The sequence below is a fragment of the Tenrec ecaudatus genome, chromosome 3 (genome assembly GCF_050624435.1).
Source record: "Tenrec ecaudatus isolate mTenEca1 chromosome 3, mTenEca1.hap1, whole genome shotgun sequence".
Classification (NCBI taxonomy): domain Eukaryota; kingdom Metazoa; phylum Chordata; class Mammalia; order Afrosoricida; family Tenrecidae; genus Tenrec; species Tenrec ecaudatus.
In genome coordinates this window covers 131,770,810-131,794,537 of record NC_134532.1, presented here as the reverse complement: position 1 = coordinate 131,794,537, position 23,728 = coordinate 131,770,810, and the positions used below count along the sequence as shown (strand labels likewise).

General features: G+C 37.3%; 1 protein-coding gene across 1 annotated transcript in view; it reads left to right on the top strand.

Annotated features, from left to right (window-relative positions):
* CCSER1 (coiled-coil serine rich protein 1) overlaps positions 1-23,728 on the top strand; it is a 1,235,863-nt gene that overhangs the window by 535,228 nt on the left and 676,907 nt on the right. Inside the window, exon 8 of the mRNA XM_075544883.1 lies at positions 6,150-6,227. Within this exon, the coding sequence (XP_075400998.1) occupies positions 6,150-6,227 (78 nt within the window). The remainder of the gene's footprint in view (positions 1-6,149; positions 6,228-23,728) is intronic.

Below are 23,728 nucleotides of genomic sequence, written 5' to 3'. Positions count from 1 at the left end.
ACTGAAGGAAAATAAGCCTCAAACTCAATATTGAGAGTTCCTATGGGCAAAATATTGAATCATGTTGTAATAATCATAAGAAGCTAGCTAGCATATACATAGTCACTGGGCCAAAAAATGAATTGACGTTCCACCATGTCAGGAGGTAGCATATGGGCAAGAACAAATGATACTTATTATAAGAAGATGTCTAAGCTGCACTGAAAGCATCAACCAAAAACCAGGCTTCCGGAATTGATAGAATACCAATCAGAATGTTTCAGCCATCTGGTGAAGCACTGGAAGCACTCACTCTTCTATACAAAGAAATCTGAAAGACAACTACCTGGCCAACTGACCGGAGGAGATCTGTATTTACATCCCAAAGAAAGATGGCCGAAGAGAATGCACAAATTATAAACAATATCACTGATATCACACACAACTATACTTTTGATCAAGATCTTCCAACAGTCGTGGTAACAATACTTTAACCATGAGCTTTCTGAAATTCATGAGGATTCAGAAAAGTATGTGGAAGAAGAGCTATCACTGTTAAGAGCAGCAGGATCTTGACTGAAAGTAGAGAATGTGAGAAAGATGTTTCATTGTGTTTCAGTGATTAATCACAGGCATTAGACTTCATGTATCATAACCAACTATGTATCAGGTTGGGAAGAATAGGAATTCCAGAATACTCATTGTGTACATTTGGATCAAGAAGCAGTTTCAGGAGAGGTGTGCATCAGGGTTGTATCCTCTCAGAAAATTTAATTCAATCTGTATGCTGAGCAAATAATAAGAGAAGCTAGATTATGTGAAGGATATTATCATGTCAGGGTTAGAATTGTGCTTATTTTCATCCCGAGTTACCCGTATATGACACAATCTTCATGACAGTGAGCGGACCTTGAAGTGCTGATGGAGCTCAAGGATTGCAGCTCTCAGCTGAGCAGGATGGAAGGACAAGAGGAAAGTCAAAGGAGATGGAGGGAAGAGCTAGGAGGCAAGGGACATGTATCGAGGTCTAAATGCAGGCATGTACATATGTTAATACATCTATATATAATAATAGGAAAATAGATGTATGTACATATAGTTGTAGGTTAACTATTAAGGTAGCAGATGGACATTGGGCCTCTATTCAAATACAAGAACACTTTACTCTAATAACCCAGCATTCTATGATGCTCACCTTCCAAACAGGATTGCTGAAGACAAAATGGGTTCATAAGCAAATGTGAAGACAGCTGATGGTGCCCGGCTATCAGAAGATATAGTATCTGGAGTATTAAAGACTTGAAGATAAACAAGAGACCATCTAGCTGAGACGCAACAAAGCCCGCGTGGAGGAAGCACACCAGCCTGTGTGATCATATGTCGATGGGATCAGGTATTAGGCATCAAAGACCCAGAACAAAAAAAATTATATTGATGCAAATGAGGGAAAGGGCAGAGTGGAGACCCAAAGCCCATCTGTAGACAATTGGACATCCTACCACAGGGTGTAGCAAAGCACTGATGAAACATACAGTTTTCCTCTAGTTCTTTAATACTTTCTCACCCCAGTATCATCCCCCAATTCTACCTTACAAATTGGGCTAGACAAGAGCCTGTACACTGGTACAGATAAGAATTGGAAACACAGGGAATCCAGAACAGATAAACCACTCAGAAACAATAATGGGAGTAGTGATACCAGGAGGGGAAGTGGAAGATGGGGCAGGGTAGGATGGGTGGGAGAGAATCCAATCACAACAACAGAAAAGTCGGTGAAGGGAGACAGTGGTTGATGTAAGATTTGAAAAAAAAATTACAAATTATCAAGGGTTCATGAGGGAGGGAAGGAGGGAGGAAGGGTGGGGGAGGGGGAAAGTGAGCTGAAACCAAGTGTTCAAGTAGAAAGAAAATGTTATGGAAATGATGATGGAAACGTACAAATATGCTTGACACAATGGATGGGTGTATGGATTGTGATAAGAGCTGTAAGAGGCCCCAGTAAAATGATTTTTTTTAAAAAAGAAAGAAAAAGTACTTGCAGCCTTCAGTATGGACTAAAACTCAATGTAATGTGAACCAAAACTCTCACAATTGAACCAATAGGTAACATCATAATAAACAGAAAAGATTAAAGTTAGCCAGACTTTCATCTTGATTGGGTCCACAGTCAGCTCATGGGATCATTAGACAAAAGATAAAAGTATCATACATTCAGTAAATCTGCACAAGGCTGCCTTAAAATGTTTAAAAGAAGAGTATTATTTTGAGGACTAAGGTGTACCTGATCCTAGCCATGGGATTTTCAACCACTTCCTATGCATATGAAAGGTGGACATCGAATAAGGAAAAACAAAGAAGAATCAATGCATTGGAATGATGGTGCTGTTAAGAACTGAAAGTACCACGAATTGCCAAAAGAACAAAAAAATCTGTCCAAGAAGAATGTTCCTTACCAACAAGGATGGCTCATGTACTTTAACATGTTATCAGGAGAATCCATTCCCTGGAAAAGGACATCGTACTTGGGAAAGAAGAGAGGCCATGAAAAAGTGGAAGGCACTTGAGGAGATGGATTGACACAACAGCTGCAAAAATGGGCTCAAACATAAGCACAATTGTGAGGATGGGGCTGAAGTGAGCACTTTGTTGGACGTGGGGCCGCCCTGAGTGAGAAATGACGCCTAACAGCCACCCACACATCTTTACTGGAGTAGAAAGCATTACTCCAGAGAAGTGACTGGTGGTTTCAAATTTCTGATCCAGTAGTGAGCAGCCTTAAGGGTAATGCACTGGACCTCCAGTGATTCTGAGTGATGGATAGATCATAGGTAGGCAGATAGGTAGGTAGGCAGTAAATAATTAGTAAAATGGATATATATTCATTCCTCACAGAAGAAAAAAATCTGCACTCACATCCACTAATAACTGCTTTTGTGGTATATTTTCTAATTGACTATTACACAATTTTAGCATATACTAAATGTATATATAAATATATGCTTAATTTCTGTTTTTAGTCTATTATAAAATTACATAGTAATATAGAACACAATTGTTTCTTAATTCATGATGAAACTCTTGTGTATAACATGTTGCCTTTCCCTTAATAATCATTTAATAAATATATTTAAATTCATGAATGGCTTTGAAAATAGCATTCCTCTGCTTCAAATTACATGTTTCCTTGCATGAAAATTTTGTAACGGATTCAAATTTTGTTGTCAGTTGTCACAGTGTATAGTTTATTAAGTTGCTTTTGAGTACAATACTAATGTCAAGAATTATGGACAGTGTTGGATTGTATCATCTTTATATGCGAGCCAGTTAATCTTTCACATTTCATAGACATTTACGCAATATATACTAGACTCTTAGATCAGGAACAAAAGACATTATCACTCATGGTAGAGCAGGCAACATAAGCTTCTTGCTTGTATCGGGTCCACTGGCGTCTAAGGTCCTGAGCGTCTTGAGTAGGTGCTGCACATACAAGTAAAGTGAATCTACATCACAGTTTCAGAACCACGAGCATAGGAAACACCAGTCTTCTGAAAGGGCTTTTAGCAAACCTGTGCTAATTTTTGCTCCAGAGAGTGACATATCTTGATTACATTGCACAGCCAAAAAAAAAAAATCTATCTTCGTCTCTCTCTTCCAACAATATTTAACAGTCTTGAAAGCAATCATAACAGAAATAACTCAAAGTAGAATTCAAAAGTGCCTCTACTCAGAATACATGCAAAACTACAAAAAACAACAACAACAACAAAAGCCATGTGGATAATTACCTCCTGAAAGCTATGTACCATTGTTTGACCTTCTAAATGTATGCTGCAGGTGCCCATCATAGTTTTACATGTACTTACTGTCCACAATCATACTAAATACCGTATCTCTTCCTTAGACCGATGCACACAAGTCTATTGTGAATATGCACTTTTATAACCAACCATATTTCAATGTGGCTTACATGTGCATACATAATAAGGATTTCCAATATTCCATATACTTAGTGATATAAAAAATGTCTGACAAATAATATCAGCATTAGAAAGGTCCAAATATAACTTTTCTTCATTTGGGACTTTCTTTTTGTTGTTGTTGGTGGTGGCGATAGTTATTTATTGATTTAGTAGAATGTTTATTTATTTTTTCCATTATGATTTTATTAATGAAGCTGTTGAAATGGTTTACTTAGATTTGATTGTATTTCCTAAAGCTTAAAACTTTGAAGTAAAATGGAAGCATGTCTAACTATAATTCCCTGCTCTACTGTTTATTCCATAGTTGAAAACTCAAACACATCCATTTTTATACTCACTGATCTTTAGAGAACTTTACTTTGCAAATATTTATTATCCCGTTCTATTTCAGAAGAGAATCAAACAATTTCAATCTTTTATTATAGTAATCATTGCCTCTTTTCTCTACTACAGCCCTCCCAGCTCTTTATCTTCCAGATGCAAATTTAAGTATAACCATAAACAACTTGAGAAAAAGATAGGGCTTTCTACTCCTGTAAAAAAATAATCTTGGAAATTTACAGGAGCCATTGTATCCTGAAGAGCCAGTATTGACTTGATGGGCTTGTATATGTAGACACATATATACTCAGCTTACTTCTTCTCACCTTAAATTTAACTGAAAAAATGCAGCCAAATTTTAGTGATCTTTTTCAACTATTATAATTTTACCCTAATCTCCTATCATGATCTGAAATTATCTAGTGTCCATTTTATATTTGAAGTAGAATATAAAATATCGTAATACCAGAAGTGAAGGAAAAAATTGGGAATCTTTAATCATATATAAATTATTTACTTCCTATTTTTCAACATCCATTAAGAATATGAATGTCTAAATTAATCACTGTTAAGTAGTCACAATAGTTCTGGTGATCCATGATAGTCCTGGGATCTCATCTTCTGGTGGAACTGAGGGGGAGAGGGAAGTGGTAAAGGTGAAATAGATGAGTGAAGAAGAAGGATCAGTGAGGGGGATGAGAGGGAAGAAGGTATTTTGTGTATTTGGAATTCTTCTAAATGAGGTTCTTGGCAACCACTATACCTTTGGGAGTATAACAATTGTCACTGAACTATACAACATGTTCATTAATAATCCAGAAGAATTCCCCTGTAAAGAATAATCTTGAAAACAGAGTCAAGTAGAGTCACATAAGTGTCTTTGGCAAGTTCTTAAATGACTTAAACTTTTTAAGCTTTATTGCTTTCGTATCAAAATGTGTGATGGAATAGTGAAATGTTATCATGGGTAGATGGCACTCCCAGCTGTGCTGGACAAACAGTAAACAACAATCTTATAATTAAACTCAAAGTTCTTTTCTAATTGATATGTTCAGGAAGAATCAAAGTAAAGACCCTGGTCACAAATCCACTTAAATTAAATACCGTCTTTAATTCATGTATCTGAGTGACAAGCCCCACTTAGAACACACTTTTTTCTTCTGTGTACAGCTTCTCTTATATAGTAGAATGTACTACACACAATGCTTCAGTGCCTAATTTTAGATGTCATCATATTGCACATAAGTTAATGTGCAATCTTTCCAATCCCCAAAGACAAAGATTAGCTTTCTAAAGCTACTGATAGTAAAAAGCCATCATAAAGAAAACAAAAACTCAAGTTCTTAATTAAGTGTTGGACTTCTCTCAGAACCAAATTAGAATGGAGATCTGAGAAATAAGTTCATTGTGTGTTTGAAAAGTGAACTGGGATGCTGTCTCCATGTATTGCTCGCCTTCAGACTTCTCATCTGGCTGGACCCATGGGAACACTGCTTCAAAGCATATTTCTAAATGTACTAACGTTGGTGACTAGGATTAAGATGGAAACACCACACCGAATGGGGTCATCTGGGAGGTATTCTTTGTTTAAAGTATTCTGGATTTTAAATCAATATACTCTAGAACAAACTACCTATCTAGATGCCAACTGCAACGCGTGTCCTAGAAGAAATGCTTCCAAAGTTTGGATCATGGTGACCTGTCATCAAGTCTCTACACATTTAAGCTAATTGGTATGGCCCCAACAGTCCAAAGTACACACACACACACACAGGATCATGAATTGCCCACTAATCAAAATGAAATAAGCATGGAATATTCATGCCGAAGACTTACCAGCAATGTGTATTCTTTCTCCTTTTTCAGGAAAAAGTCCGCTATTTACAGAAGGCATTTGCTTCAAGAGTAGATAAATCCACACAGACTGAACTCCTGGGCTATGATGTAAGTAGCTATATACAATTTTGTTACCATCTTTATTGGTATTCAAACCTGCACAGCTTATTTACCCCTGCGCCTGCTGTGTCCGTGCATTGATTTCATGGGATTTAGTGCTGTGCCATTCATCTTTTGCTCTTAAACAATCCCAAATACCTTCTGGAGTTGAAAAAGGTCATTACAGCCAACCACCAGCATACCAGCGCCTTGTCAATCTTGGTGCTTTTTGTTTTCTCTTTATTTAAACCAACATCTAAAACCATCCTTTAAACTAGTGAATTTGTGGACCCTTGGAAGCTTCGTGTTATTGTGACATTAGTGTGACATTATTTAGGAGGAAGGATTAATTTATATATTAGGAGTTTAATAAAGTTATTATTTGCGCAATCTCTAAGAGCCAAGCACACATTTTTTATACTCCGGCACAAAAAAGAAGACACAACTTTGCAGAGAAATTTACAAAGATAATGCAGGCCCTTGGTCTTCAGCACAGGATGCAGAAAGTCATTTCAAGTTAACTTTTCTTTTTTTCTGTTACTCTGAAATACTTGTTGAACCGTCAAAATAAGGTTGTCAAGCATGTTTTAATACAAGTTGCTCCTAGTAACACTGGATGACTTTGGATAGCTCTTATCCAAACATCTCGCTTTTCTCCGACGTGGCTATGAAATGCACAGTGTGTCTAGTTCATGATGTAAAGCAGACTGTTGGTGAAATATAAGACTGAAAATCGTCCTTAGCTTGGACTCAACATTTGTGAGAATCTTCTTTTCTATTTAAAACCATGAGTGGTTTACATAGCTCTATACTGACAAGTTGAAGCAGGGATTGTTTTATGTTATTTCATGAAAGTATATCCTGAAAATGTGTATTATTATAATATTGTCATTAATATTAACATAAAAGGAGATATTACATTTATGTTGTTTGGGAAACTTATTTATATATTTGACACTAACCTACCTGTCTCTATTTGGAACTAAATCAAATATTTGCACTTCACATATTTATATGTTTGTTTCTAACTTTAAAAATATAAGCTTTGTTTTTCTTTTGAATTTTATATTTATTCTAGATACCTAAATATTCTCTATGTCAATCTTGTGATTATAAGACTTTTGAACACTGTTATTATATATTATTTAATGAATATATGTTATTATTTTTCAAAAAAATATTCATTTCGAAGATGGGTTGGAACAGGTGATTCACTACCTAGCACTTCCGGGTATTATTTTCTTGTTGTTAAAACACTTCAGTGCATGTTATCTGTATGTCTGTTCCCGGGATCTATATCTAATTGTGTACTTCTATAAAATGTCCAAGCCAGCGAGTGTTCCATTAAAAGCAATAAGCCCGTTCCTAGTAAGTAGTATTCCAATAGAACTTAATTATACAACACAGAAGCTTAAGTTACAATCTACCTACTTCAGATTCCTTACTTTTTATATTTATTGTTGCTAATTTTCCTTCAGTCAATTCCAGCTCATGTGCACAGATATAACTAGGCCATAAGTTCTCAAAGTTGTGACATCTGGCTAGTAGTGGCGGATTTAACCATTTGCACTCAAGGATCCAAATTCAAACTAAACTCAATGACACGGAGTCTGTTGTGACTTAAGGTGACCCTATCGGACAGAATAGAGCTACCTCTCTTGGTTCCAGTGCTGGAAATCGTCCTTAAGGCCTGTCTTTCTCTGAGTGAACTCCTGGGGTTTGAACTGCTGATGTCACAGGCAGTCATCAGGAGTCGCACCCTATTCCAGCAGGGCTCTGCTCAAGAATCAGTTAGCATCTTTTCAGGAAGACGAAGTCAGCTGTTCGTGTTCCCAGTAAAATCTGTTCTTTGTTAAGCATAAGATGCTTTTAAAATAAGGAAAGGGAAAAGCAATTATACATTTTAATCCAGAAATTCTACTAGTCAAATTAAGGCAATGATATTGGAGGACTGAATTTTTAAATTTCTAAGCGACTAAATACAAATATAAAAAGTAAGGTCTCTACAGCATTAGAGCGGACTGAGTGGAGCCTGTGGACAGATAAGCGAATCCTTGGCCAGTTGTCGCACGGCATGGTTGCCAACAACTTCTCATGCATTTGCCTTTCTCTGCACCATAGTTTTCATGCTTCTACGTATTTCTAGTATGAATGCTATTCTGCCCTCTAAATATATAAATAAAAATAAGTATTAATATAATTCATCTTATGAAATTTTATTGTTCCTCAATTTTTTCTATGTAACTACAGTAGCTAATATATTTTATTGGGTTTAATTAAGATCAAAGCATAATAAATCTTTGTAGTAAGCCTTTAAATATTTGCCGTGTATGCGTAACTTGTTTCATTTTAATAGCTGTTAAAATGTTTCCTTGTGATATATCCTGGAATAAATCAGCAAAAAGTTATGAAATACATGCATATAGAGAAGTATGTAACTAAGTCAATACAGTGGTGGTATTCGACTTTGGTATACTTTATACAGGAAAAAAGGGAAACTATCTTAAGTAAATTATAAATAGGCAAAGCTAATACGTTTGATGAATTATGTGACTATTTGAAATTGATGTTACGTTAATACAATTTATTCAATGATCAAGATTCTTTTTTATGCTTTTCAATATGTATTCACAATTAATTTTCATCTGTAATGAGAATTGAATGTTACCCTTTCAGGTAACACTTGCTCATGGTTTTAGGAAATATAGTTTTACATTCTTTTAATGTTTCACATATAGATATATTGGTGATACATTAAAATGAATATATACATTGGATATAAATATATATTTAATTTATATATAAATATAGTGATAGAAAGATAGGTAGATAAATAGATAGATGCAGTCCTCCAATTAAATAGGGCCTCTTTGAAATGAGTCCATCATTGATTTGGTCTGATGTAAATCAAATACCCCTTTTTTGCCAGTTTTCATTTATTTTTTTCTTTTCTTAGTAGTATCTATAAATGCATTCTTTTTATTTGGGGGTTGGCATGAGAATGATAACATCAGCAAATAAGCACTGCCACATTTCTTTGTATAAGTGTCTGACAAATGATGAGTTGCACATTTAGAAACAAAGAAACAAATAGACTAATATAAGTATAGTTTGTCTTTATTGGGATGGAAGTATAGTTTGTCTTTAATGGGATCTCCATTGTAAATGGGGAACCACCTGATTGCATACATATATTTGTGTATGTATATTGTGTTTGTTAGATGTAATAAAAACCTTGTACATTTTTATTTTCAATAGCCTCCATATTAAGTATAAGGGTAGTTGTTAGGATCTTTTGCTTTGTTCTTAAAGTTACAAAACTTAGTAACATCTCTTCCTTTGGGCAAAGGTATCCTGCAGGAATAGTGAATTTTGCATTGGACTACTAACTACAAGGTCAGCTTTTCAAACACCCAGCTGCACCATGGCAGAAAGATGACGCTGTCTCATAAAGATTTGTAAAGATGTATAAACTAAAAGAGGGAAGTTTTACGCTACCTTATATGATTATTATGAAGCAGAATTGGCTTGATAGCAGAAAGAGAGGGTTCTTTATGGCTACTCTGTAGATTAGGTATTGGGCTAATAGCCACAAGTCACCAACCAGCCAATCCCAGGGATAAGATGAGACTGACTGCTCATCAAGGTTGGCAGCTCCGGGAACCCTACAACAGCATTTCAATGAGTCAGATTCAGCTTGATGGCAGTTGGCTCAGGGCTTGCTTCTTTATAGTTCTCATTCCACTGGTTTGACAGTCAGAATATATGCAGCAAGTCCCCCTAAAGTGATTTCCTTGGGAAGATCGCTGTTGCAAATATTTTGTTTAAGACAACAAAAAGGATCCCAGAAGACATGAATTTTAATGAGATCAATTAAAAGAAATCTCCAAAAATGCCAAACAGTGAATAAGTTCAAAGGTTTGTACAATGAACCTCTTCCACCCCGCAACAGACTTGCCAGGAGACAAGAAACAGGCATTAGGGTACAATATACTTTGATTTTAAATGCACATAACATGGAGTATTTCAACATAAATTCAGAGTATCGTAGAAAGGTCCTGTAAACACAACAGTTCTTGTAAAGAGGGAGATTGTTCAATAAATGATGAACATGCCTTAAACAATCAATGTGGATTTAACCTCTTTCACCTTCTTCTGTCTGCATAGAGTTTGGTTATTGAAAGATCAAAGTATAATTTCTTTGATGTCACTGTGTTATTAAAATAGCATAGAAAGCAAATACCTGCTCCCTGCTCCCCACTCCCAGTGAGTTGATTTTAGCTCATAGTCACCCTAGAGATCTGCACATGAATGCCCTGGAGGCGTCCCAAGCAAGCACAGTACAGCATGCTTCCCTCCCGGCTCCCCAAAGGCCTTCAACGTAGTAGCTGAGCACGTGCGCCACTGTGGCCAAGGGCTCCTGCAGAAGGTATCTAGAAGCACATTTACTTCATTTTTATGGCTTTGTATAAAGATAGCTCATTCTGTCCTTTAATTCACATAGATTTTAAACTTAAATAAACGATATTCAGCTTACCCACTGATGAACTTCTAAGGGCATTATTGTAGAAAGCCCATTTATATATTCATCCAACAAATATGACTAGATGTTCTTAAAGTGTGAGCTCCTGTTCTAGGTTCTTGAAATGCATTCATTAATCAAATAAACCAAGTCTGCCTCTTAGAGTTTCATTTTGCGAGGAAATATGTCCACGAAAAAGGTATATAATTAAATTATATGTTAGATGACAATAAGTACAATCAAGAAATGGAAAAAATGCTTAAGTAAGGTCAATTGTGAGTCCATCTAGTGGAAGTTAGAAAAGGCTGTGATCAGAAATTTAAACAAGATAATCTAGGTAGGTATGAGGTTGACACGTGAGCAAATGTTTGAAGAAGTGAAGTGAGAACACATTTAGTCAACTCTGTTTGCAATGTGCTATTTCGAGGTCCCTCGGTCAGTCCTAACACTGTCTGATTTCTCTGAAGCTGCAGGAAAGAAAACATACGTATATTTTCACTCCGTGTCCTTAAACTCGATCATGAGATTCACTGCATCAACAGGCTCAAGTGCGGTGACACCGGACACTTGTGGGAAGAGTAGACCAGGCTTCCCTTATCGTCCCTTAGTAATGACATTGAGAAGAAAACCGAGTAGACTCATTAACTCAACTATGCAGTTGTGTTTGCACCTTCTTCTCTTCTTTCTTTTCCTCCTTCTCCTCAACCAAACACAAATATAGGCATTATTCAATGAATTATTTTTAAAAGGATAAGTGAATTGACTCAATTACTATGAGTTTAATGTGGGTTTTATAATTCTAAAGATATGGTAAGGCTAAGTGTCTTTGTCTGACTTTGTTTCCCAAATGGACAAAGAACTGACTATTGCTGTCATACATTATTATTATTCTTTATATTTTTAGATCCAATGTCTATTTTGAAATGGCTACTTTGTACTGTCAAAGAGTGACTTGAGGCTTCCATTAAATATTAAAGAGTTTATTGAAGGATCTAGGAAGGATCTAGCCTGGAGATTCTATTACAAATTAAAGAATTTTATAGAAGGATCGAGATGAGTGTTATTACCAAGGGAGATGTTGTAAGAATTTATCATAGTACGTCAGTGATAGGAAATGTTCGCACCTTAAATACAGATGGTCCATAGTTTGTTGGAAGTTCAGTTCTTTGACTTACCGGTAGATATTTGTGAATTCAATTGATATTAATTCAATTTATATAAAAGCACTGCTTTCTTTCAATATAATCTACCATTCGGGGAAAAAACTGAAAAATCCAATTTATCTTTGAAATAAGTCTATGTGCGTTATACTGGTATGCACACATTGTGTGCGACTACAAAGTGGCTACAAAAATAATTTGCTTTAATTTGTTATATCGTACTTTTGTTCAAATTAGAATTGAATGCAAATATTTTCATTGTTTGTCCTAACGAAATAAAAAGTAAGTGGAATCATATCCTACATTGAGTTTGAAATTTAAATTAAATATATACAACCATTGCTCGAGGGACTGGAGACTGTAGAGGCCAGACCCCTCCGCTCTAGGCATTCGTCACGCTTGTAAGAAAGTATTCAGACAAGAGATGGGAAAGAAGCTTTGCACGGACTGAGCTGTGCTGATTTCAGACTTATTTCAAGCATGGACCCTGCAGACAGGCCCCTCAGCTAGTCTGACAGAGCCTATTGAGCGGAAGTACACTTCTTGTGTACAGTTGTTGGTGGTCCTGTTGTGGTAGGCTGGCTTGTCATAACACACTTCCCTTTAGAGATGCTGTCTCTGCACCGAAGATGCTATTGTGCCCTTGTCTTCTGTCTAGACCCTAAGGGTCAATTCCGTCACATGTGAGAGCTGTGCTGCTGTGCCCTTTATAGCCCTTTCCTCTCTGTGTTGAAAATCCCTTATTTTCTGAAAGCTGTTGATGAAAGAAATGTGCCTTTCCTGGCCTTCACCTCTATCTGTGCTGGGAGCTCGTCAATGCCTCCTCTTTCCTCTTTGCCCTGCATGTGTCTCCCTGGCTCTGCTCCTGATGTTCCCGTAGATCAACTCATACTCATGCTAAGCCCTCGTGCATCTGAGTGGAATTGTGCACCATAGGTTTTCGAGTTTTTCTGAAGTAGACTGCCAGGCTTTCCTTCCAAATGTGTGACTCAGTATTGTGATGCTTGAAATTACTATCAAAGTATGCATCTTTTAAAGGTAAGCCATATATTCCAGACTAAAAAGATAACTTTTGTCTTTATACATGTATTACAGCATCCTTGTACTCGCTTCAGCAGCACATACACATATACTACAGCATCCTAATTACCCTCCCAATAAACCAGATCACAACTTTCCTCTTTTGTCACGTTTGAACCTTTGTTTACTAGACTACTTTATTTAATTAAGGAAATTATGATAGTTTATTTTAATTTCTATGAAAACTCTACTGTAATCAGCAATACCCTTTCTATTCAAATCGAGAAAAATATCTCTATTGAGAGCAGTAGTCATCCTTTTGGTGTTTTTTCTTCCATTAAACAATTTCTAAGTCTCTTCTCTTCTTATCTCATGCCTTGTGACTTGAGAAACCCTAGTGTTTACCTCTGTTAGCTAAAGAACTGATATTAATTTGAGGAGGTGGGGAATACATTAAGATGCTTATATTAATAATGTTTCAAAATAAAAATTAAAGGTGTTTTATAATTAATAAATGGGCAGGAAAACTAAAGTAAAAGATCGTAAAAAGTTTGCCTTCATGCCATACAAGAAAAGAAAGTTTTCAGTTTATCGCATTAGAAAGTTTTCTGGAAGAGAGGCTCGTGTACCTGTTTCAAAATTTTTAAAAGATCCCAAATTCAGGTATATTTTATAAAATGTTTATTAGTCTTAAACAGAACACAGAAAAATTAATCATCCAAATGAGGGATGATTCCCTCAGACCATCAGTCTGAGGCCGTCTTGATTCCAATGACCCGCAGCCACATAACTGCGCAGATCAGACATGGAAAACAAAGGAAATTGTCTCCGAATCATGATTGGCAGCCAATAGAACTGACCACTGCAGTGGAACTATGGAACAAGGAAGGGAACACAATTTGGGATCTATCTTCCAGATAGAAATAAAAAGGTGCAGTATTGGGTCTAAGGCCATCTCGGGGTCATGAGAACCTAGTACTGCCATTTTCGTCAAGAGCATGCTCAGGAAAGTCCTTTAGAGGGAAGCTGCTCATCACTGCACTGGCCAAACCCAACCTCGCGGCCACTGAGCCCATTCTGATTCAGAGTGACCCTATAGGACAGAAAAACATTGCCCCTTTGGGTTTGAGAGACTATAACTCTTTACAAGCCTAGAAGAGTCATCGCTCTCCCTCTGAGCAGCTGTGGTTTCACAGGGCTGACATTGAGGTAGGCAGCCTAGAGCATAGCCAGCAGAGCCACACGGCCCCATACGTGAGGGGCAGGGGAAATTCACCATTAAACACACTGTAGCTGAGGGTAAAGCTATTGAAGTTGCCAGTCAATAGTCAGAAGGAACAAAATGGAGGCAGGATCCATATGGAGACTTAAAATGGACTTCAGGCACCCCTGAGAACCAGGGCCTCCCACAACTCCAGTGCTCAGAATTAAACTCTAAAACATAATATTAACCTTATGCTCCATGCAGCAAGAATACCAGGAAATTATACTCTTACGTAATACCACATTGCTAAGATGGTAATTAGAATTTTAGATTTATAAAGCTGAACTACTATAGAGAAAATTTATATCCGAAAGAGTATAATTTGCAATTCAGAGTTCTTAAAGGGTCAAAGTTCTCTACAGACCAGAATTGCTTCAGTTCTTTCTTTATTTTATTAATTTAAACCTATAAATGGATTTAGAATTGGATTTAATCCATCAAATTACCCTGTTTTAATTTAGCCATCAACTTATAGAAAAATATGTTTGTAGATGTTAGTATGAAGTAGTTTTCAATACTCTAAACAAGTGCACTTTTTATTAAATTAGAAAAATTTTAGATTGATAGTTAACATAAAGCTTAAGTATAGAATGTTGTTGAAATGCAAATGTAGTGGTCATGTTTATTTTGTTTTGCTTTGTGTTCTTAGCTTTCTAGACTCTATGAAGGACCTAATGTTCTAGCAATGATATACTGAAGATTTTTCTTTAATTAACAGGGAATTGGCTCATTGAGTCTGCAAAACTTAAACTTTCATCTTTAATGATTCTTCAGTAATATAACTAGACAAGCCGAGCCCTGGTTACGCAGTTCTTAACAAAAAGTCAACCAAAAAGTCACCCCATGAATCTGCCAACCAAAAAGTCACCCCGTGAATCTGCCAGCTGCTCAGAGACAGAGTGGCCATTCACATCTGTAAGGAAAGCAGCCTGGTACACCTATCCTAGGGGAACGTCCTTCTGCCCTACAGACTAGATATGAGTGGGAACTGACTCAGTCGTAACATATTTGGTGGATTTCGCTTCTTTGTTATGCCTGGATAATCATGAAACAAAAAATAACTTGTATATACCTTAAAAATCACTTTGTGTAAAAAATAACCTTACGTATATATATGAACATATATAAAATTTTTATGATTTTAAATTTCTTCTCCAATTTGTCTTTTAAATATTAAACATGTACATGCTAAGCCACTGTCTCCATGTTATATGCACATAAATATAAGAGCATGTATATTTGAAGTTTTCAATACATCATTAATTTTATATTGGTATTTATAAAAGTATTTTAACTATTACTTCAAAATAATCATTTAAGTATGCAAATATCTTTTGAGTATATGAACACTTTGAACATATTTTATAGTACTTTTTGTGTTCTCATAGTAAGGCACATTATCACATAGCATATTCCCTGTACAAAACTAGAATATATACTCATCTGCCCAGTAGGAACTTACCTAGAGCAATAGGAATTCTCCTTGAAGATACACTATCATCGATTTATACCAAGAAGCATTCTTTGGGCTGAAGCTTTAGATGGAGAAGGACTCCCTATACATAGATGCCAAGAAAAAAAATGAATTATTTTAAGTAACTTTGAGTTCATTTTTCTGTCTGTACATTCTTAGTGAGATATGGATAAAAAGAGCAGTCCAGAAATCTAAAACTTCACTCAGTAATAAATATTAATAATATATTATAACAATTTTGAAGTCATTCCTCTATTTAAAAAAATTAACAAGTAATTTTAATGCATTTGGTATCTATAATTTTCTGGATAAGAAATAAAATATAATTAGGAAAATCAAAGTTGAAGAAAAAATTCGATGTTCTTTTTGAATGGGAACTAGCAATATGAACTCATAATTCATTAATTATCTATGCACATATGCAGGATATATGTATAATTGTCCATATATGTATAAAAGTGGTACATATACCTTTTATTTAAATTAACTATAGCAACCCCTAACTATTGACTCTTAATTATTGACAAAGAGCTGCCCTGGTGGTATAGTAGATGATGTGCTGATCACAGGGTCACTGTTTCCAACTCCTTGGTCAGTCGCATAGAGAAAGGAGGGACTTTGTGCTCCTGTAAAGATTTACAGCGTAGAGACCCATGGCAGGATCTGCTCCTGGCCTATAAGATCGCTGTGAGTCAGGATTGGCTTTTCGTAGTGAAATTTATTTTATTTAAGTGTAGATTATAAGTATGCATATGTGATAGTACCAAACTTTCTATTCTTATGTAGGCTTGAACATTTTCCCAGTGAAAGAGAACATTTTTTTAAGTAAAACAAACCCCAAAATTTGAATGTAAAAGTATTTAAACTAGATCACGTTAATATATAATTTGTGGCTTATATTAAGTCTTGGGTAGGTTGATCCAGGATCAAAATGTATTTGTAAGACAATTGTGGAAATTTGAAGAAGGATTACTATTAAGTAAAATGAAAAAATATTGTCAGAGAAATTTAGAAGTCATTAACTTAAAAAAATTACAGCAACTAAAACATAGGAATATACAATGTGATCTGCTTTTAGTAAAAAACAAACAAACAAATAAATAGACCCTATTTTAAAATGAATACACTAAAGGGGATGTAATGAGTAGTTCTAGCTACTAAAAATATGAGATTTTATTTTATAATTTGCTTTTGCTGTTTCTCACATTTTGCAAAGAGCATGTGTGACTTTATAATAATCAAATTCAATGTAATATGGCAGTGAATTATTAAAAATTTATAAACATCATTGGTATGATAGATGATATATACATATAAAAGAGTCAATTTCTAGTCAACTATTTTTCTGATCAACATAAAATAATTTGAAAGATGTTTATTCAAGTATTTCTTAATACTTCTAAAATATTTTTCTTTTTCACAGGAAAATTATAAGCAAAGGACATGAATGCATGATAGGGTCGTGCAGTTTGTAATTTCAAAAAGCAAAATGGAACTTCTGTGAAAATCAGAGAAATTATTGAGAAAACAAAACTATCCAGGTTTGGGTTGTGTCTTCTCCAAAGCACTGCACCAAAGAGAAGCGTTCCCAGAGTTTAAATACAGAGCATCCAAGACCATTCGGATCAGTTGACATTTACAGAATCAGCTAAATTTTAACTGACACAGAAAGCGCTGCAACATTATTTTGCTAATCATCATGTTTGAGTCATTTAACATTTTATTCTTTGGTTATTTCCAGGCCCAGCCTCAATAAATTCTCTTCCTGAGAGCATGGTGTGAGGCAAACAGGGAGAGAGGGAGGGAGAGAGAGAGGAGGGTCCCTGCAGGCTTCTAAGGTGTGCTGGCTAGGTGGCTTTTGAAAGTCATTTCAGAATAAGCAATTAACAGAAAAGGAAAAAAACCCACAGAGTCTGGCCTGTGTCATTGGCAAAAGCCTCTCCTTATGCCAAGCACTGAGTTCTTTTAAGCTACTTCACAGCAAAAATGTGTAACGTGTACTAATTACCTCAGATATTCTTAGTGCACTATAATCCCAGGGTGGTCAATCATAACAAAAATATACTATCTTTCTAATTATTTTTGTCACTACCAAATAATCACGGCCTACCTTACATTCCCATTAGTTGAGCCACACTACTTCCCAATGTCTCTTCTATGTTCTACTAAATGTAAATTACGGAAGTATTGGGAGTTTTGTCCTTTCTAGGTGACAAGCACTAGAATATCATAAGCTGTTTGGGACATAAGTGTTCATGTACAATTCAGTGACATTTGTGGCTCTGAATATATTCAACTCAACGGCAATGGGTCATGTTCTTGTTTTGCTGTGGGAGAATACATCACCCTTTATTTTACTAATTCTAAAAAGAAAAAGGGGCTTCCATACTAGAATTTTACTAAGAACTCAAACCCAAACCAGACTTCCCTCGAGTCTATTCCAATTCAGAGTCTATTCCTAGACAGGAAAAGGTAGAACTGACCCTGTCAGAGATGAAGTCTTTCAAGGACTAGAAAGCTCCCTCTTTCGCCTAAGGAAAAGCTGGTGGTTTTGAACTGCTGACCTTGTAGCAGACCATCACCTAAACAATGAACCTTTATTCTACTAAGGCTTCTTATCTGAGTATTATGACCAAGAAATAAAAGAGCTCACTGCCATGCATGCTGGTGGGGTAGACTTCCTTACCTGTGGTTAAGTCTAACACTCACCTGCCAGAGCCACCACTGCCCCTATTAACAACCATGAAATATAATGGAATCTAAGATTTCAGATTGATAAAATGGTAATAGATATTTTTTCTGTCTGCTCACATTCTTTCAACTCATATTTGTGAAACAGGAGCTGAACACTATGAATTCTTTATTGTTTTTTTAACTCTTTGTTATTGGCATTATAATTTATGGTCGCTAATAAGAGCCATGGGGGCCTGGCAGGTAAGTGCTCAGATGAGCCACCCACAGGGTCAATTCTACCTTGTCCTCCTCACATTGACTTTAGTCTAGGCCTTTGGTGGGTTTCAGAAACGTGTGTGTTGGTTTTCTTTGATTGTTGTGAAAACACAAGTAGCACCACACTTGCCAATCCAACATCTTTCTCATGAACAATTCAGTGCGGTCAGTTGCAGCACGTATGCCATGCTCCCCTTCATCACCAGTGTCCTTTGACGAATTTTCCACCCCCAGGACCCAAAATTAACTGTTGGTGGAACTGATAAAATGGTTCCGTGTTGACTGTGTATCTACCGCTGAGCGTTCCGTGTACTGTAGACGTGTGGTTTTCATCAGCACATATTCTAGTCTCTTTAATTTATGCATTGTTTTTTGTTTTCCTTTTAAGTTATTTCAGACACTGAAAGTAGAACAGATACATTTCTTGTCTTCATCGAGCTTTTATGATAGTGAGAGAAGAAAACAAAAGGAAGAGCAAGGAGCGAAACAAGATGATTTCACACAGCGATAAAGGCCATAAAGGAAAGGGCACAAAGGTGCCAAGAGAACCCAGATGAAGAGACAGGTGGTATCAGCTGGCTCGGTTTCGCCCGGTGGGTCACTCATAGTGTCAGACCAGCTCTGCTCCCCATCCTGATGGAGCCAGCCGGTGACCCCCACCACCACTGCCTCGGAAAGAGCCTGGGAGCAGCTTACACTCAGTTCCATCCATCAAACCCCTTCCCCCCAAGTCCTCCTATCTCCCATTAGCCATGGTGGATACCACTTTCCCTACCCATTGTTGGGTGCCAAAGCCCTTGGTCCTACACTGTGGTTGCTAGATAATAGCAGAATGGGACTATGGATATTGAGAGGTGACAAGGCACCCTAATCAGTAACAGAGGATATGCATGGATTAGTGGTGAGGTGATGAGTCATACTGGGTAAATGGTGACACCAGCCCTAGTAGTACTACTCCCTAGTGGCCCCTCCCCTTACACTATTGACTCCTCCTGTTGCCATCACTGCCATAGAACTAGGACACTGTCAGGAAGCATGGTCTGAACCCCCTCCTCCTACACCACCTTTCGGACTCTACTGAAGAAGAAAGACTGGTGCCTGGAAAGAAGTTCCCGGGAAGTACTTTGCTGAGTATGTTTAATTTGAGGGCATCCTTAGATGATGAGTCAGCTGTTTACAAACTGAGCAATCATGTCGACAGGGGAAAAGTCACAGCACCATAAAGAGTCACCTCCCAACACTGCTAGGAGCAACAGGATTTTATCACAATGGGTTAGGACATATCTAAAACAATCGATAGGTACCATACTTTCTAATCTGTAGCGCATTACATAAAAATCTGCAACACACACAAAACCAAAATATTTATGGTAAGGTGTATTCCTCAATTAAGACATACTCACATTAAATAAACTCACTAAGATAGATAGGATAAAATGTATACCAGGGACCAGAATCAGGAGGGTCTTGAGTATAGTCTCTCTTCTTTATGCAATTTTAGGTTTCATTAGTTCCATACTCGGAGCTTTTATTCTACCTCTATTCTTCCATAATTGTTATTTCTTGTCTCAATTATTTACTTGTTTTGAAGTTTTATTTATTTATTTAATGATGCTACCTGGAATACTCCTCAAATATTTTCTCCACTATGTCATATTTCCTATTGAATAGTTTCAGTCCCATTTCCTTTGTCAAATACCTAATATCTGAACTTATGGATATCCAGCCTTTACCAGAACTCCTTCAGCATTCATAAGAACCATCAATCAATTGATATATGCTCCTAAACTATTATGATTCATCTTTTGTGATATTCATTTATGTCTCTCAAACTATATTCTACAGTCCTTGTGGTCAAAGGACATAGTCTATACTTCTTATATTATCTATTTTCTTTGTTTTTTTTCTATACTTTTTACACACATAGGAAATATAACAGGGGTTTGGGGAAGGAGGTTATTGAGAGGTTAGAGGGGGCAAGAGGTAGATGAAGACAATAAGCCGTGGAAAGAAAAGTATGTCTTGGAAAACAAGCATGCAAGACATTGTACAATTAGGTTTGACATGATCGAGCTATGGGAAGATATGACAAATGAATTGGCTCCAAACTACAGCAAATTCATTAAACACAAAAAAAGAAATACGATAAAAGCATAAATACAGGAATAGATTTTGAACTCACAGCAAATCCTAGCTTCAACTTAAGAATAATCAGTTCTTACATCATGGCCTTGCTCAATACTCACCTTCATAAAGCAACCACCGAAGATAAGGCTGCTACAGCAAAGTGTGGGGAAGAAAGAAGATGATGCCCTGCTATCAATCAGAATAGGGTCTGGGGATCTTTTTTTTTTTAAAACATTTTATTAGGGGCTCATACAACTCTTATCACAGTCCATACATATACATACATCAATTGTATAAAGCACATCTGTACATTCTTTGCCCTAATCATTTTCTTTTCTTTTTTTTCCCTTTTCTTCTTTTACATTTTATTAGGGACTCATACAACTCTTATCACAATCCATACATATACATACATCAGTTGTATAAAGCATATCCATACATTCCCCGCCCCAATCATTCTCAAAGCGTTTGCTCTCCACTTAAGCCCTTTGCATCAGGTCCTCTTTTTTTCCCTCCCTCCCCGCTCCCCCCTCCCTCATGTGCCCTTTGTAATTTATACATCGTATTTTGTCATATCTTGCTCTATCCGGAGTCTCCCTTCCCTCCCTTCTCTGTTGTCCCTCTCCCAGGGAGGAGGTCACATGTGGATCCCTGTAATCAGTTCCCCCTTTCCAACCCACTCACCCTACACTCTCCCAGCACCGTCCCTCACACCCTTGGTCCTGAAGGTATCATCCACCCTGGATTCCCTGTGCCTCCAGCCCTCATATGTACCAGTGTACAGCCTCTGTCCTATCCAGCCCTGCAAGGTAGAATTCGGATCATGGTAGTTGGGGGGAGGAAGCATCCAGGATCTGGGGGAAAGCTGTGCTCTTCGTCGGTACTACCTTGCACCCTGACTGACCCCTCTCCTCTCCTAAACCCCTCTATGAGGGGATCTCCAGTGGCCAACACTTGGGCCTTGGGTCTCCACTCTGTACTTCCCCCTTCATTCAATGTGGTATATATATATATATACACACCCACACACACACACACACATATTCTTTTTGGGTCTGGGGATCTTAAAGACTTGAATTCAAGTGAGCAGGAGTCAACTAAGTCCACAAAGACGAAGCAAACACCAGTTTGTGTGCTCCAAAAATGACAAGTACAAAGCTCAATCAGAGTGAGGAGAATAGCATTAGAGCAAAAAAATATGAATGCCCAATTTGTAGAGGGCTATGGGAAAACGGTGAGAGCCCAAAACCCATCTGCATCGTTAGACTGAGCCACTGGCAGATCTGCTGTAACCGCAGGCAAGAGTCTCAAAGAACCTGACTATCAGGCAGAGACTATTGTAATCTTGGTTATCTTGGATTTGACTCAACACTTGACTAGTTGATCACCAGAAGATGCAATCTGAATTTGTTCTGGGTACAAGTATCTCTTACTGGGACATTGGGCCTCCACTCAAGTACTCCCTCAATGCAAGAATACGTTCTTCTATCATCTTCTATGATGCTCACCTTCCTGACACAACCTCTGAAGACAAAGCGGGTGAATAAGCAAGTGTGGCCAAGAAAGCTGATGGTGCCGGCTATCAAAAGATATATTGTCTGGGGTCTTAAAGGCTTGAAGGTAAACAAGCGGCCATCTAGCTGAGAAGCAACAAAGCCCACATGGAAGAAGCACACCAGTCTGTGCAATCACGAAGTGTCAAAGGGATCAGGTATCAGGCATCATCAGAACAAAAAAATCTTATGCACAGTGAATGCACAGTGGAGACCCAAAGGCCATTTTTAGGCCAGTGGAGATCCCCTTACAGAAGGGTCTCAAGGAGGAGACAAGCCAATCAGGGTGGATGTAGTAATGATGAAACATACAACGTTCCTCTAGTTCCTAAATGCTTCCTCCTCCCCCACTATCAAAATCCCATTTCTACATTACAATCCGGCTAGACCAGCGTACATACAGTGGTGCAGATAGGAACTAGAAACGCAGGGAATCCAGGGAGGATGATCCCTTCAGGACCAGGGGTGTAAGTGGCGTTACTGGGAGGGTAGAGGGACAGTGGGTTGGATGGAAATGGTGAACTGATTACAACAATCTGCATGTAACTTCCTCCCTGGGAGACAGATAAAAGAAAAGTGGGTGAGTGGAGACATCAGACAGGACAAGCTATGACAAAATAATAATTCATAAATTTTGAAGGGTTCATGAGGTAGGGGGAAGCGGAGTGGGAGGGGAAAAATGAGCTGATGCCAGGGGCTTAGGTGGAGAGCAGATATTTTGAGAATGATGAGAGCAATGAATATACACATGTGCTTTACACAATTGATATATGTACACATTTTGATAAGACCTGTATGAGCCCCTAATAAAATGATTAAAATAAATGAGTATCTCTTAATGGTTCCACGACAGAAATTTCTTCCCTGACTTTTTGAATGTTGTTGGGTTTTCTTTTGCCTGCTTATGCATTATTAGTATTTTTGTCTGTATACAATTATGTTTCTACCCTTATCATTTTAGCACAGTTTTTTTCTCTATTCTTGGGCCACCCAGAAATGAGGCGCAGGAGGAGTGAATGCATAAGAATTATAATGGATATGAGGGGGTATAGGCAATACAGGTGTGCAGGGGTGGGGGCCGTGGGGATAGTGAGGGTCAGGGATTTGGGAGTAGCTCATGGAGACGGGAGTGGGGAGGGAGCACCAGAAAGGATAGTGATAAATCACATAAATTAGCTTGGTTGTGACTTAATCATGGGGGGTGGGACGCTCTCTGAAATTGCTGGGGTAATTGCACAATTCTCTGTGAGATAAATAAATGATTGAACTATCAAATTATATAATGTGGAAATTACTCATCCATTTGAAAAAAATAATTGCAAAAATAGAATTTCTCTTCTTAAAGGGTAAAATATTGTAAAGTATGTTGATCTATCACTGCACTAAACTTTCCAAACCAAAACCAAACTCACTAACATGGGGTCAATGTTGACTCATAGCA